Below are 13,938 nucleotides of genomic sequence, written 5' to 3' on the forward strand. Positions count from 1 at the left end.
ATGTGAAAAACTAACTGCCCCCTTAAACTTAATAGTTGGTTGTGCCAACTTTAGCAGCAACAACTGCAAGCAAAAACTTCCGATAACTGGAGATCAGTCTTTCACAACATTGTGGTTGAATTTTGGCCCACTCTTCTTTGCAGAATTGCTTTAGTTCAGCCAGTTTGGAGGGTTTTTGAGCATGAATTGCCCGTTTAAGGTCCTGCCACAGCATTTTAATCGGGTTCAAGTCAGGACTTTGACTAGGCCACTCCAAAACTTTAATTTTGCTTCTTTTGAACCATTCAGAGGTGGAATTATATGTTTTATTTACGCCAGACGTGGGACCCCTGTCTTCCAAACAGTTCCACTTTCGACTCATCAGTCCACAGAACATTCTCCCAAAAGCTTTGAGAATCATCAAGGTGTGTTTTGGCAAAATTCCGATGAGCCTTAATGTTCTTCTGGGTTAGCAGTGGTTTTCGCCTCGCCACTCTTCCATGGATGGCATTTTTGCCCAGTGTCTTTCTGATAGTGGAGTCATGAACACTGACCTTTATTGATGCGAGAGAGGCCTGCAGTTCCTTGGATGTTGCCTTTGGCTTTTTAGTGACGTCCTGGATGAGTCGTCGCTGTGCTCTTGGAGGAATTTTGGAAGGTTGGCCACTTCTGGGAAGGTTCACTACTGTGCAAAGGTTTCTTCATTTGGAGACCCAGAGCCTTTGAAATAACTTTGTAACCCTTCCCAGACTGATGTATTTTAATCACCTTTTTCCTCATGATTTCTGGAATTTCTTCCAACCTTGGCATAGTGTGCTACTGGGTGAGACCTTTTAGCCAACTTCATGCTCCTGAAAAAGTTCTATTTAGGTGTTGAATTGATTGAACAGGGCTGGCAGTAATCAGGCGTGTGTGTGTCTAGTCCAGCTGAACCCCATTATGAATGCCGTTTCATAGATTTGGGGATTTAGTAACTAAGGGGGCAAATACTTTTTCCACACAGGCCCAGTTGGTATTGGATAACTTTTTTGCTTCAATAAATAACATTATCACTTAAAAACTGTATTTTGTGTTTACTCAGATTGCCTTTGTTTTATGTCAGATTTTGTTTGAATTTTTGAAACAATTTAGTATGAGATATACACAAAAACAGAAGAAATCAGGATGCAGTAAATACTTTTTCACATATAACCATTTTATATAAAGTTTTATATATATATATATATATATATATATAAATAGAAGATAAAGTACAGGATATAAGTATCAAGAACCTTTGGTTGCTCCGTCGCACATAGTTATCTCCATCCACTGGTTTACGGTAAGTAGTGAGAGCTTCATTCAACTGTTCCTCTATGAGGTCCACATACTTGAGGTTGTATTCCTACAAGGGAACAAAGGTGTGTTTTCTCATTAATTACTAATAAGTAGATGGAATGGTCACTCAGAGTTTGATAATAACATACTTTAAATAACCTGATAAAAGCTATGAAAAAACAAGCATGGGGAAAAAAAGGCGAAAAAATTTAAGCACGAGCAGAATATCATTTACTGACATTAAAAAATTGCAAACTAAGTTATTTCACCGGGATGCAAACTCATGAGAGGTGAAAAGGTTCTATCAAGTGTTCCATGGGTATATTTTCACTTGATCTGTTTGATGTTTAAATATATATATATATATTTTTTTTCAGTGTGTTTACATTTAAAGTACCCCTTTAAATGATTTTAATAATTAAAATGTAGAAAATTTTACCAAACAATTTGGGCAAATTAGCTTAAAAAAGGTGACTTCAGTCAAAAGGTGAGTAGTTTGCATCCCAATCTCAAATCAGTCTTAACAGCACAGGATAATGTCAAATATACGGTACCTTCTGCCACTTTTCGAGTTGTCTAGCGACATACCCCCTCTCATTTAGATAGGAGAACCCCTTTGGAATGGACAAGAACCTGGAACCATGGATGGAAGATCATCAGAAGAGAGGGAACAGTTTGTTTCTTATACAAAATAGACCCCCATTGCAACTTGTTGTTAGTGATGCTTCTCAGAATTTATTTTCAAAATCAAATGCGCAATGTATTCAGTGTGCCTCAAAAAATAAAAGTATGTCATTGACCAGGACTGTCAATTTGAACTTTTAAACTTCATGACAATCAAGAGACTCTCTGTTAGTGTTGTCAAAAGTACACTAAATTATTGCTTTGCTGGACTGTATGTCTTTCTAAATAAATTATTATCCTAGCCAATGAAATATTATTTGGTTTAACAAAACTAGAAAAATGTATATTCACAATATACAAATGTAAATTCAAATTTCCATGACTTTATTTTTTTTGTGACTTTAATATTTCATGAATTTCCATGACTTTTCAGACCCGTACATGCATGTCACAACTTTCAAACTCACTGATATTTCCAGGTTTTCTATGACCGTGGGAACCCTGTACAGAATATAATGTTTAATCTACGTCCCTGATATGAGTCTTCATCTCATGTAGGTGTAGATAATTTTAAACAGATCTTTTAAAAAAACTACCATTCATTTCTTTAGGTGTAAATCTTTAACTGATTTTTTTTTTTAAGTGGAACCTGTCACTAATGGGGGTTTCTTTTAGCTTAATGGGATTCTTGCAGTTGGGTCCAGACCTCTAATGTATATTATATTAGTAAACCTATGATTTATTTATTTAAAACTGAATAACAGTTAAGGGGAACATCTGAGCTTTACCTTAGCAGCAATAGCACACCCTTGTCTCCCAGGTGAGTTAGTGCTGGCTTCATCTGAATCAGAGCATGAAGATTTGCCTAAGAAGACAAGATCATAAGAAAACAGCAGGCATTGTGAGTGAAAAGAGACATGTATTCACAAACTATGACTTTGCTTATAAAAGAGGTCCAATTACATGTTGACACAATTTTGACTCAGTGATTACAGTTATACAACATGGCACGAAGCTCATGCTTTAAAACTACGCTGGTACAACATTGTAAAATCACACAAATGCCTCCAACATCAACCCACACATTTCATCATTTTACCCTGATTCCATCCCTCAGATTTTTCATTCTTCATTGTAAATTAAACAGCCTCTCTTTCGCCCTTATGGGTTGATTGATATTACCTTGTCTTCACAGGCCTCATCCAGTATGTCCAAAGCCTCTATTGAGATGGCCTTGTTGCGGTCGTGCAGCTGTGTCACCAGCAGTTCAATACCCCAGTTGCTGAAGAACTCTACATTGGCTCTGAGTAGCACCCGCAGATGCTTGGTGGCATACAGTCTGCAGTTCTGTGGCAAATAATGTTCAAATTAATGACATAGCAGCATAGGGGAATGCTTTAAATAGCCTATGGGTTTTGCTAATCACAGCTCAATAGCTTAAACCATTTGGCACTTGGGACACTTTCACACTAGGGCCGTTGTTGCAGACCTGAGTTTGTTTGATGTCAGAGTTTGGTTTGTTTGGTTGGTGTACACCCACGTCCGCTGGTACGGTTCACAATTAGTATGACAGTAATTTCTTAGTAATTAGTAAGGCAACACTCTCTCCTATCTTGCGGATGTTAACAATTACTGTTAATTTGCATCTTTGCATGCATCCATGTGTAATGCATTTCTCATAACGAATAAATCATTCACGAACAGCTCGCATTCTTCATATTTCTTTCAATACGTAGGCAATAATGGCTGTTTTGTGTGTGTAAAGTGTTTTGGTGTTAAATCCAAGGAGACAAATACTTCAATAACACAGTGAAATTGGTGTCTTCTCGTCATGAGGCGTTACCTAGTCACATAGGTAAACAGCTGCCGCAAGTACTCACACTGCAAAAAATTTAATTACATTTTATCCAGCTTATGGGGATTCACAGATGTATTTTTATTGAGTCAAATATACTACAAAATGTGAATGAATTTGCAGCTACATAAAACACGTTAGACCAACAATATTCCCCCAAATGCTGTCCCAACTAGCAGAGATGTCTGAACAAACAATTTCATATTGAACAAAGTTGCTGATTTGTGAGTTCCCAGCATGCATTGCTACGTGAATAAATGTACTTAAGCCACTTTTCCACTATCGGGCCGAAGAGTTCTTATAGCAAAACCGTACCGTTCCATGCCAATCCAGGCCAGCTGGCACGATTAAGGTTTCTTTTTCCACTATTGTATGTAACAGATCCGTCTTTTGGCGACACCGTGAGAGGTAAACATTGGAGCGAGTGCAGCACGCTATGAAGGATGAATGCATATTCCAGTTTTTAGGAATGCTTTTTTCCCTGGTTTTACTCTGCTAACAAACAGCAAAGACACAAAAAGGAAATTAAAGTGAAAAAGGCGCGATGCTTACCATTGCCACCAGACAAGAACATGCAGAAAGGTAAAAGCTCCCAGATTAGCTAAAAAGGGTATTTATTGACAAAATATTATATACAGTAAATATTATATTTAAATAGTATATGAGAATATATTGATGTATTTTGAGTTTAAATGAGCTAGTAATCTAGTTCCCTGACAAAAAAGGTGTGAAGAAAAATAAATGTTGTCAACAATACTAGTTAAACCATCATAATAAAATCATGAAGACACACTAAATGAGTCGCCATGTACTAAAGACATTCAACCAGCAAGGTTGAGAACAGTCGAGTATGGTTAGCTATCCGTCTCTGAATTCCGGGCCGAGAAAAGTTTATAATCGTGCCGTGCCAAACTGTGCTCCAGTGGAAATGCTAAAGTAACTGTTCCGTGCCGTGCTCAGAAACGTTCGGCCCGATGGTGGAAAAGCGGCTTTAGTGTTATAGGCCTATTTTTTTGCTGTTTGCTGACTTTATCCTGTTATTGCTGTTTTACGTTGCCACTGTTAGTTAAAGATGCACTCAGTAACTTTTTGTTGGTGTCATCTTGGACTTACAGTGACACCTAGTGGTGTGGATGCAGCATCATTCAAAATCAATAGTTTTTAGTTACAGATACTATTGTAGAAAATCACTATTCACAATCAGCCATGATTAATTGAATCCAAGAGTGAAAGTGTCCAATAGCAATACGGTTACTGAGATTAAGCGAGTAGTAGTCAACTGGTCATGTGATTCTAAAATGGCAGCACCAGTGAGGGCGCCCCTGGCCCACGTAGAATAAAACACCTTGTACAAGGTTTCTGATATGACTAGAATCCTCATCTCAGGTGAGTGCTCATGATTTTATACATATGTTTCAAAATTACAATTAATATGTTTAGGAGTAAAACTTTTTTAATGGTGAAAAAATTACTGAGTGCACCTTTAATTGTTGTGTGTTGATGTAAAGAGCTCATAGTTTAACTTAATTAGGTTTTTTGAATGTCACCGTTATTGAGGTCTGTGTGTTAAGGGTTAAGGTCTATTGTGTGTCTGTCAAACAACTGTACGTACTGTCTTGCCTTGCAAGACATATTTCTCTCGTCAGAGGCAAAGACTGCAGTTAACTTAATGTAAAAGTCATTTAAAATCATATGTAATCATATGTAACAAAATGAAAGTTCTCATATCGTAAATTGATAGTTGGCTGAACAAGAAATCAGTAGTTCTTTACTAATTCTCAACAAGAATTTTTGCATTAAGTGAAGCAACAAATTCAAATTGACTAAAAGCAATGTTACCGAGGACAATTATTAAAACAGATGTTGAGCGAACTCAAAAATTGTTCTACATCACATTGCCTTGATTTTTTAACTGCTCAACAATTCCTTTTTTACAGTGCATGGTGACGTGTTGACGAAGCAAACTTATCATGGTTCAGACCCATATAATAATACAATGTGAAAAGAGACGAGTGGAGGCAGGGGAAGGGGGTGAATTTGAACTCGGGTCAAACCAAGCAATCCAACCAAGTGTGAAAACGGCCTAGGGTAAAAATGCCCAAAGGACCAAGTAAAGTAGATGTTTGTCCTACATCAGTGGCAGCAGTGAGGATCTTTGAGAGAATGACTCGTGCCAAGCCATCACGACTGTAGTCCAGTGTGGAAACAATCAGCTTTAGAAGATGGTCCTGATTCTTCAGGGAGCACAAGTTCAGCAGGCTGTCAAAGCAAGAAGGCAAGAAAAGAGAAGATATGATACACAATAAAGGATGTTATTTCAAGTTTTCAGTGCCCAACAGACAGTATACAGTTGCAGGAGTATTTTATGGCTTGCTGTCATCTACAAAAAAATTAATTCCTAAGTTTATTAGGACATTTGGCAGAAGAATGTGAAGCCATCTGACTGGCAACTGAAGCTCAACAGAAGTTGGGTGATGCAACGGGACAATGACCTAAACACAGGAAATACTCAAAAATAGAAAACGCCATCTGGAGTCCCGATCCGACTGCTATGCTTTGGAATCAGTTACTCAAGGGAGTAATTCACACCAGACGTTTTGTAAAGAGGAATGGAGTAAAATTCCTCCTGACTGTTGTGCATTACAGGAAACGTTTGATGGATGTCATTGCCACCAAAGGCAAGTCAGCACTTATTAACCCACATTATTAAATCACATACATCTTCCATTCAGCACTGTGAATGTTAACATGGTATGTTCAATAAAGACCATAATGACAAAATGTGTGTTCTTTGTTAAAGTTTGTCTGTTGTTACGACTTTAAAGATTAGTTCAAATTTTATGACCAATTTATGGTAAAATCCAGGTAAATCCAAATGTTGACATACTTTCTCCTGGAACTCTATACTCAAGGTGATTTCTGTAAGGTCCAAGACTAACCATTGGAAGACACTGCACTTCTCAAGCATCTTAACACCCTGCGGGTGGGCTGAAAGAGTGCCCAGGAAGAGGAAATAGTGCTGGCTGAGGGTGGTGAGGAGGCCATTGCTCTGCAGACTACGGTCTGGTTTGAGTCCAGAGGACAAGGACAGCCACTGCACGATGTCCTTCACCAGGTCTTCAAGATACGCCTGCCCATCCTGAGCAGACAGCAAAGTGGACAATGAACACATGCTGTAACTGCTCACAGTTTTAGGCTCAGTTCTTCTATAATGTTGTATTCTCACCTCATCGGACTCTAGAAGGAACTCAATGAACTGACAGCCCACCACCGTTAACTGCTTGGCCTTGCTGTGGTCCAGCTCCAGGCTGGCATACAGCTTACTGCTAGGCTTGTAGAAGAACAGAAGCCTTCGCACAAACCTGAGAGAAAGTGCAGTTTTTTTTATGCTGATGAAAGGTTAACAGCAACAATGTATTAGAAGATTTCTTGGAAAAGGCAACCTAACCGTGCTTACCTGTGCATCTGTTCATCTTTGTTGTTCCGAAGGTTGACACTGGGCCACTGCAGCATAAGCGCAAACAGAAAATTAGAAAATACAGCACATTTCACAACTAAACTTGTGAGATTAAGATACATGTTGCTTGCCCACTGCAACAAATCTAGGCTGTTTGCCTAGAGGTGTGTCCCAAACCGCACACTTCTGCACTATTTAATATCTACGCCATTTTGCAGTGCAAGTAGTGCGAGTAGTATGTTAACACTGAAAATGAAACGAAAAAAAGTGTACTTTAAATACCCGGACGATGCACCTTTTCAACCGTTAAAACGAAGTGTGGAATGCTGGACACTTTATGCACTCAGTGCATGCGGCTTGCCATACATAGCGGAAGGGGTGGAGTTACCTGGCTGCGCTGCTGGTCTGACAAAACAGTTGTAAATAATAAAGAATGCAGCAGCTAGCAAAACTTCAGTGGATACAGCACCTTACAAATGTGAGTTGAATGCTTAACCATCACTCCAAGCTGTGTGAATATGAATGTTGTTTAAGATACAAGTGTTGACTGAGGTTGGCAAACACACTAAAACTAGTGGCAACACATCACGTGCATTTGAAACATCACATCCGTCAGCTGTTAAACTGCGAACGCTTCGGTGTAGTAAAAAAACAGTTAAGTGTTCCATTTGGGACGATACTACACTTTGAAAATTCATTCACTACATGGCTGAGTGGATACATTACATTTTGTAAGTGCATAGTGTATAGTGTAATTTGGGACACAGCTAGGTTGTTGCTACTGTGTGTGGTTACTAATGTGTTGTTAGTGGTTTTTAACACATTGCTATTTGGATGTTCTGGGTGATCCAAATCAAATCAGTCCACCACATATGACGTAATGGCCTATTCACATTTTCTTCAAGAACAATGTGTTCTTTGATGATTCCTTTTTGTAAATGGTGTAAATGCTGAACAAATAATTTAGGTATCCAAACTTTTTTGAAGCAGTATAATTCAGTGTCAGATGTGTATGTTCAAGTGGCATGAATAATTCTGGTCCAAAAACAATGGTTTGTTCACGTTCAGTCACATTGGCCTCAATGTAAACAAGTTTTAATTCTGTTTTAGAACACAAAAATCTAATCATCTAGTTTGCTCACCTTCAATATGGTACTGATCAGGACCCAGTTCCAGTCCAAATTCTGTTTATGATTGAGAATTTGACTGTCTCTGAGGATCATCATTAGGGCCTCCTCAGTGTCCTAAGAACACAACGACAATACTAATCACATCCCAGCTGAAATTTCTGAAAAATATCTCTCCTCCAGACACAAGCACGTACCTTAATGACAAAAATGTCTCTTTGGGGTCTGAGATGCTGGTCCCTAAAGTAATGAGCAGCCAGTGATTTGCAAATAATGAGGTCCAAGTAAAGACTACTAGGTTTGGGGCCTCGTTTCTTCTTCTCGTGAAATCGGTTCAAGTAATTCACTGCAGCGCTTGCCCGTCTAGGAATCAGAAGCAAACATATTAAAATGTCAGACGGACATAATTACATAGCTCTGACAGTGTACTATTTTTACTACTAGTTGTGAAGGACAAGACAAGCTAACTCACAGTCTTTTCTCCTGAGAAATATCAAAAGAAGCAGCCATGTTCATAAGAGTGGGCAGGCAGTGCAGGTGGTGACTGTGGGAGTGAGGGAGAATGGTGTTGGCCTGCAAATAAAATGGACATGGTCACTTGAGGTATGGTGCAAATTTAAAGGAATAGTTCACCCAAAAATGTAAATTTTCTCATCATTTACTAACCCTCATGCCATTCCAGATGTGTAAGACTTTCTTTTTTTCTGCAGAACACAAATGAAGATTTTTAGAAGAATATTTCAGCTCTGTAGGTCCATTCAATGCAAATGAATGGTAGCCAGACATTTAAAGCTCCAAAAAGCACATACGGGCAGCATAAAAGTAACCCATGCGACTTCAGTGGTTTCATTAATGTCTTCTGAAGTGATCCATTTGGTTTTGGGTGTGAACAAACCAAAATGTAACTTCTTTATCACAGTACATCCTGCCAATTTAGTCTCTAGGCATGATCACGATTTCTAGAAATGAGCTAGAAACCATGATTGCCAAGGAGACCGCTGATGTCAAGATCTATAGTGAAAAAGGAGTTATATTTTGGTCTGTTCTCAACCAAAACCGATTGGATTGCTTCAGAAGACATGGATTAAAACACTGGAGTCATATGGATTACTTTTATGCTGATTTATTAGCTTTTTGGAGCTTCAAAGTTCTAGCCACCACTCACTTGCATTGTATGGACCTACATAGTTGAAATATTCTTCTAAAAATCTTTGTTTGTGTTCTGCAGATGAAAGAAAGTCATTCACATCTGGGATGGCATGAAGGTGAATAATTGACGAGAGAACTTTTTATTTTGGGGTGAACTATCCCTTTAAGACGTATTCACTGACTATTGCAATAATTGTGTTAATTCCAGTAGAATACCATGTGCAGGAGCTCTCCTAAGAGGATGGTTGTGCGAACTGAAATGCTATCATCGCTGCTGGTAATCACTTCAACCAGACCCTATAAATAGAGTTCAGATTGGTTTAAACACTTACGGATGGTTCTCTTACACTTTAGCAAGATTTTCAACATTCTCTTGTATGTCTCTGTAATTTTTAGAGATGCTTTGTAAGGCACTATTTCTTCTCGGTTTTCAATTTTCTGTAAAGGTGCTTGGAACAATATGCATGTAAAAGCACTACACAAATAAAACCGAACTGAATTAAAAAGCCTCTTTTCCTCCTGTAAATATTCACAAAATAATAATAATCACTTGGATATTTATTTGGTATAATACCTCTAAAAGTCCACTGTGGATGAAGGCAGAAAGTAGCAAGGCGAGATAGTTATCCATCAAATCAGGTCTGGACGGACAAACAGAACACAAACATATGTCACCTCTTTTAAAGTGGATCATTATTGTTTAGATTTATTTTTACTTAAAGGTGAAGTGTGTAATTGCTTCTACTGTATGGTAAAATACTTTCCCATATTCCAACTTAAAAAGCAGAGACAAGTACAGAACAAGTAAGCCATTAGTAGTTTGATTTCCCCCCAAAAAACTTGAGCTCCGTGGCACTATCAAAACATTGTTTGAGCATCCCAATCAGTCTGAAATAGCAGCACTGTCTCAACTAATTGTGTGATTTTGGGGATGGAATCTGTATGGAAGACAGAGTGGGTTTAAAACCAGTTTGAAAACAGTCAAGATTTTTGCAGTTCCTTTTGTTGCCACTAGTGGTGCAGAAATTACACACTTCACATTGAGTTACATATAAGTTTAATTTCAGGGTTAATTTGGCTGATCAAATATCCTACCTGGACCGTGCTCTATGGGGAAGTATAATTTTTGCTTCTGAGGCTACAAAACCATCTGACAGTCTCCAGCTGTCCTGAAACCTACTGGGATCTGAAAAGAGGTCACATGACATTGTTCCGGTCAATATGACTTAACATCAAACACAGTAAATGTGTGAAAATTCCTATATGTTAACCAGCATGAGCAGAGAGCAGTAACACTCACCCACACTGAGAAGAGCTTCTATAAAATCTTGTGTCATCACAGGAACAGGGAGCCTGAATATATCATACATCACCTCCAGCAGACCTTGCTGAGAAGAAATTTAAAGAAATGTACATTTTGTAGAATATATGGATAGCTGACAAAGTCTAACATGTCCATAAACTCTGTTTCTTATTTAACATCAAGCTTGTAGCTAGGTCCTGTAACTGGTCACTATTTCTTTTAAGCTTTTCACCATTTTTAATCACCCTTTTTGCTTTCACTAATTCATTTTAAATAGTCCTGTGATGACCGGTGAATTTTTATGTAGTCTTTGGATTACTGCATGTATAATATTATTATAAAGTACATTCAGTGTTCCATTGAAACTGCATGTACATTGTGACGATGAGAAGGGCAGGGCCGGCCGTGAGGACACACGGCCGGCCCTGAATTGGGCTAATCAGCCAGGAGAGGGATAAAGGGGAGCCAGAGGTTCCAGTTCGAGAGACAGAGAGACGCACGCAGCCGTGTTGCATGTGTGTCTGTTCGTTTATGTTTTATGCTTTTTTAAGTTAATTTATATCATAAAATTTTATGTTGACTGTTCAGCCGGTTCCTGCCTCCTCCTTGCCCATCCTTATAGTATTACAGTGGTGCCGAAACCCGGCAGGGAGGAGGGATGCGCTGTCGCGGAGTCCTCGCCACTGCTGTCCGCCAAAGGACCAGCCACAGCCGTGTGCCTGGGGCGGAGGTGTCGCTACCGGCTGGCGAGAGCCGGAGGAATTGCTGCCGGCCGCCGAAGAAGGGGAGGAGCGGTTCCATCCGCCAGGGGCCGGAGGACTCGCTGCCATCAGCCGGGGGAGGAGCGATCTGTCGTCCGCCAGAGGAGCGGTTGAGGACCAGGCGACAGCGTGTCCGAGAACTGGCAGGCAAGTTTTTCTCTCTCTCTCTATCTGTCGCTCCGCTTCGCTCTTTCCCTCTCCCCTTTCCCTCCCCTCATCTCTCCCAGGGCTCCAGACAGGCGGGGAAGACCTGCCGGCAGGCACGGCTGGAAGGGCAACGCCCCCCACTCCAGGAAGTGAGGGGAGTGCATCATGCCGGGGGTTTCCCTGGCCTGAGTCAGGCGATGGAGGAGTGTAATGAGGAGGAGGGCGGGGCCGGGCCGAGAGGACACATGGCCGGCCCTGAATCGGGCTAATCAGCTGGGAGGGGGATAAAGACAAGCAGGAGGAGCCAGTTCTAAAGAGAGAGAGAGAGACGCATGTGGCCGCACTGCATGTGTGTCTGTTAATTTATGTTGTTTTAAGTTCATTTATATCATTAAATTTTACGTTGACTGTTCAGCCGGTTCCAGCCTCCTCCTTGCCCGTCCTTATAGTGTTACATATAGTAATAATAATAATAAAATAAACTAAAAACATCAAATTAAAGGAATATTCTGGGTTCAGTACAAGTTAAACTCAATCGGCAGCATTTGTGGCATAATATTGAATACCACAAAATATAATTTTGACTTGCCCCTCCTTTTCTTTAAAAAAGCACAAATTTGTGCTACAGCGAGACACAATGGAAGTAAATGGGGGCAAATTTCTAAACATTAAAATACTCACTGTTTAAAACGTTTAGCCACAACACAAACAATATGTGCAAACATGATTTTAGTGAGATAAAATCACTTAGACTACTAAACTTTTCTGTGTAAAATTAGAGCCAATTTTACAACTTCATTGCCATGACGATGTAATGCTAATACCCTAAATGACTGTAAACATGACAATTTAAACAACTTTACAGCTCAAATAATACAGTTTTAACAGAAGAATTAATGTAAGTGCTTTCATAAAATTATAAGCTTCACATTTCTGTCTTTAAGCCCTCCATAAATTGGCCACATTCACTTCCATTGAAAGTGCCTCCATATAACCTTGATTTTTGCTTTTTGTTTTTTTTAAAGGAGGCACGAGTCTAAATGAATTTTTGTGGCAATCGACATTATGCCACAAATGCTGCCGATTGGGTTAGTTCACCCAAAAATGAAAATTCTCTCATCACTTACTCACCCTCATGATCTCTCAGGTGTTTTTGACTTTCTTTCTTCACCAGAACACATTTGAAGAACAAATTGAAAAATATCTCAGCTCAGTAGGTCCTTAAAATGCAAGTGGATGATGATCTGATTTTTAAAGATTCAAAAAGAACAGATTGTCAGCATAAACGCCATCGATACAACTCGAGGATAAACTAATGTCTTCTAAAACGCCACAACTGCTTTTGTGAAAAAGATCAATATTTAAGTACCTTTTAACTCTAAATCATCGTTTCCAGTCAGCAGCGGTAAGCGCGTGTGATGTAATCGCATTGGCATGTGAAACACACGATAACTGAGGCACATGCGACACGATGGAAGAGCAGCGCTGTTTACAAGTGAGTAGGAGGAACGCTGTACAGAAGCTTTGTTGGTTTTGGTTTAGATCTGTATTTATCTGTTTCTTTACACACAATGGTGTGTTTGTATGCTTAACCTGAATGTCTGAAAACTGCCAGCAGGAGGTGAAGTCACCGGAAGTGTTCGAGCGGCCATCTTAGTATGCCTAAACTCTCATAGAGCATCAGTGTCTAACAGGCAAAAACACCCATTTCACCATCTCCGACCTGCGGATACGACAGTTGCATTTCGCCCTCTAGTGATAATCATGTTTAATGTTTAATTAGCTTGTTCTGGATAATATTCGTTTCGAGGGAGAAAATATAAGCGGATCGCAATGCCAGAGCATTCACCTACCCTAGAGTTCAGCCTATCAGTGCAGCACAACTATCACCAAAGGATGTGGCAATACTGTCCACAAGTTGTAATGTAAGTAGGAAAAGCTGTAATATCTGTTTGTTTAGGGTGACAATAAAAAGTCAGACCGGGATTTCTAAAAAAAAAAGAAGACCGGGATTTCTAAATCACCTTAAATGCTCGGGATTTGCTTGTTTTCATATTGAAGTGCTCTCTGTAGTCATACTTGGATACATGTTATAAATACATGTTCGTTTTTCATTTAAATCTAGCATATTAGTTTAATTTAAACTAGCTTTGCTTTGCATGTCTCCCTATCTGCGCGTCCGTTGCACGTGTGATAGAGGGAGAGAGAGTGCTGAAAGA

At 39.4% G+C, this 13,938-nt stretch overlaps 1 protein-coding gene across 2 annotated transcripts in view; it reads right to left on the reverse strand.

Annotated features, from left to right (window-relative positions):
• Window positions 1–13,938, reverse strand: part of LOC127430754 (rapamycin-insensitive companion of mTOR-like) — a 40,445-nt gene that overhangs the window by 13,464 nt on the left and 13,043 nt on the right. For both annotated transcript variants that reach the window (XM_051680778.1, XM_051680779.1), the window contains exons 12-26: window positions 10,809–10,896; window positions 10,604–10,694; window positions 10,083–10,149; window positions 9,725–9,805; window positions 8,832–8,932; window positions 8,557–8,722; window positions 8,375–8,476; window positions 7,233–7,279; window positions 7,002–7,137; window positions 6,715–6,914; window positions 5,908–6,034; window positions 3,103–3,267; window positions 2,709–2,785; window positions 1,851–1,929; window positions 1,254–1,363 (exon numbers count right to left, since the gene is read on the reverse strand). In XM_051680778.1, coding sequence (XP_051536738.1) covers window positions 1,254–1,363; window positions 1,851–1,929; window positions 2,709–2,785; window positions 3,103–3,267; window positions 5,908–6,034; window positions 6,715–6,914; window positions 7,002–7,137; window positions 7,233–7,279; window positions 8,375–8,476; window positions 8,557–8,722; window positions 8,832–8,932; window positions 9,725–9,805; window positions 10,083–10,149; window positions 10,604–10,694; window positions 10,809–10,896 — 1,637 coding nt within the window. The remainder of the gene's footprint in view (window positions 1–1,253; window positions 1,364–1,850; window positions 1,930–2,708; window positions 2,786–3,102; window positions 3,268–5,907; window positions 6,035–6,714; window positions 6,915–7,001; window positions 7,138–7,232; window positions 7,280–8,374; window positions 8,477–8,556; window positions 8,723–8,831; window positions 8,933–9,724; window positions 9,806–10,082; window positions 10,150–10,603; window positions 10,695–10,808; window positions 10,897–13,938) is intronic.

This window comes from Myxocyprinus asiaticus, chromosome 40 (genome assembly GCF_019703515.2).
Source record: "Myxocyprinus asiaticus isolate MX2 ecotype Aquarium Trade chromosome 40, UBuf_Myxa_2, whole genome shotgun sequence".
In the NCBI taxonomy this organism is placed as follows: domain Eukaryota; kingdom Metazoa; phylum Chordata; class Actinopteri; order Cypriniformes; family Catostomidae; genus Myxocyprinus; species Myxocyprinus asiaticus.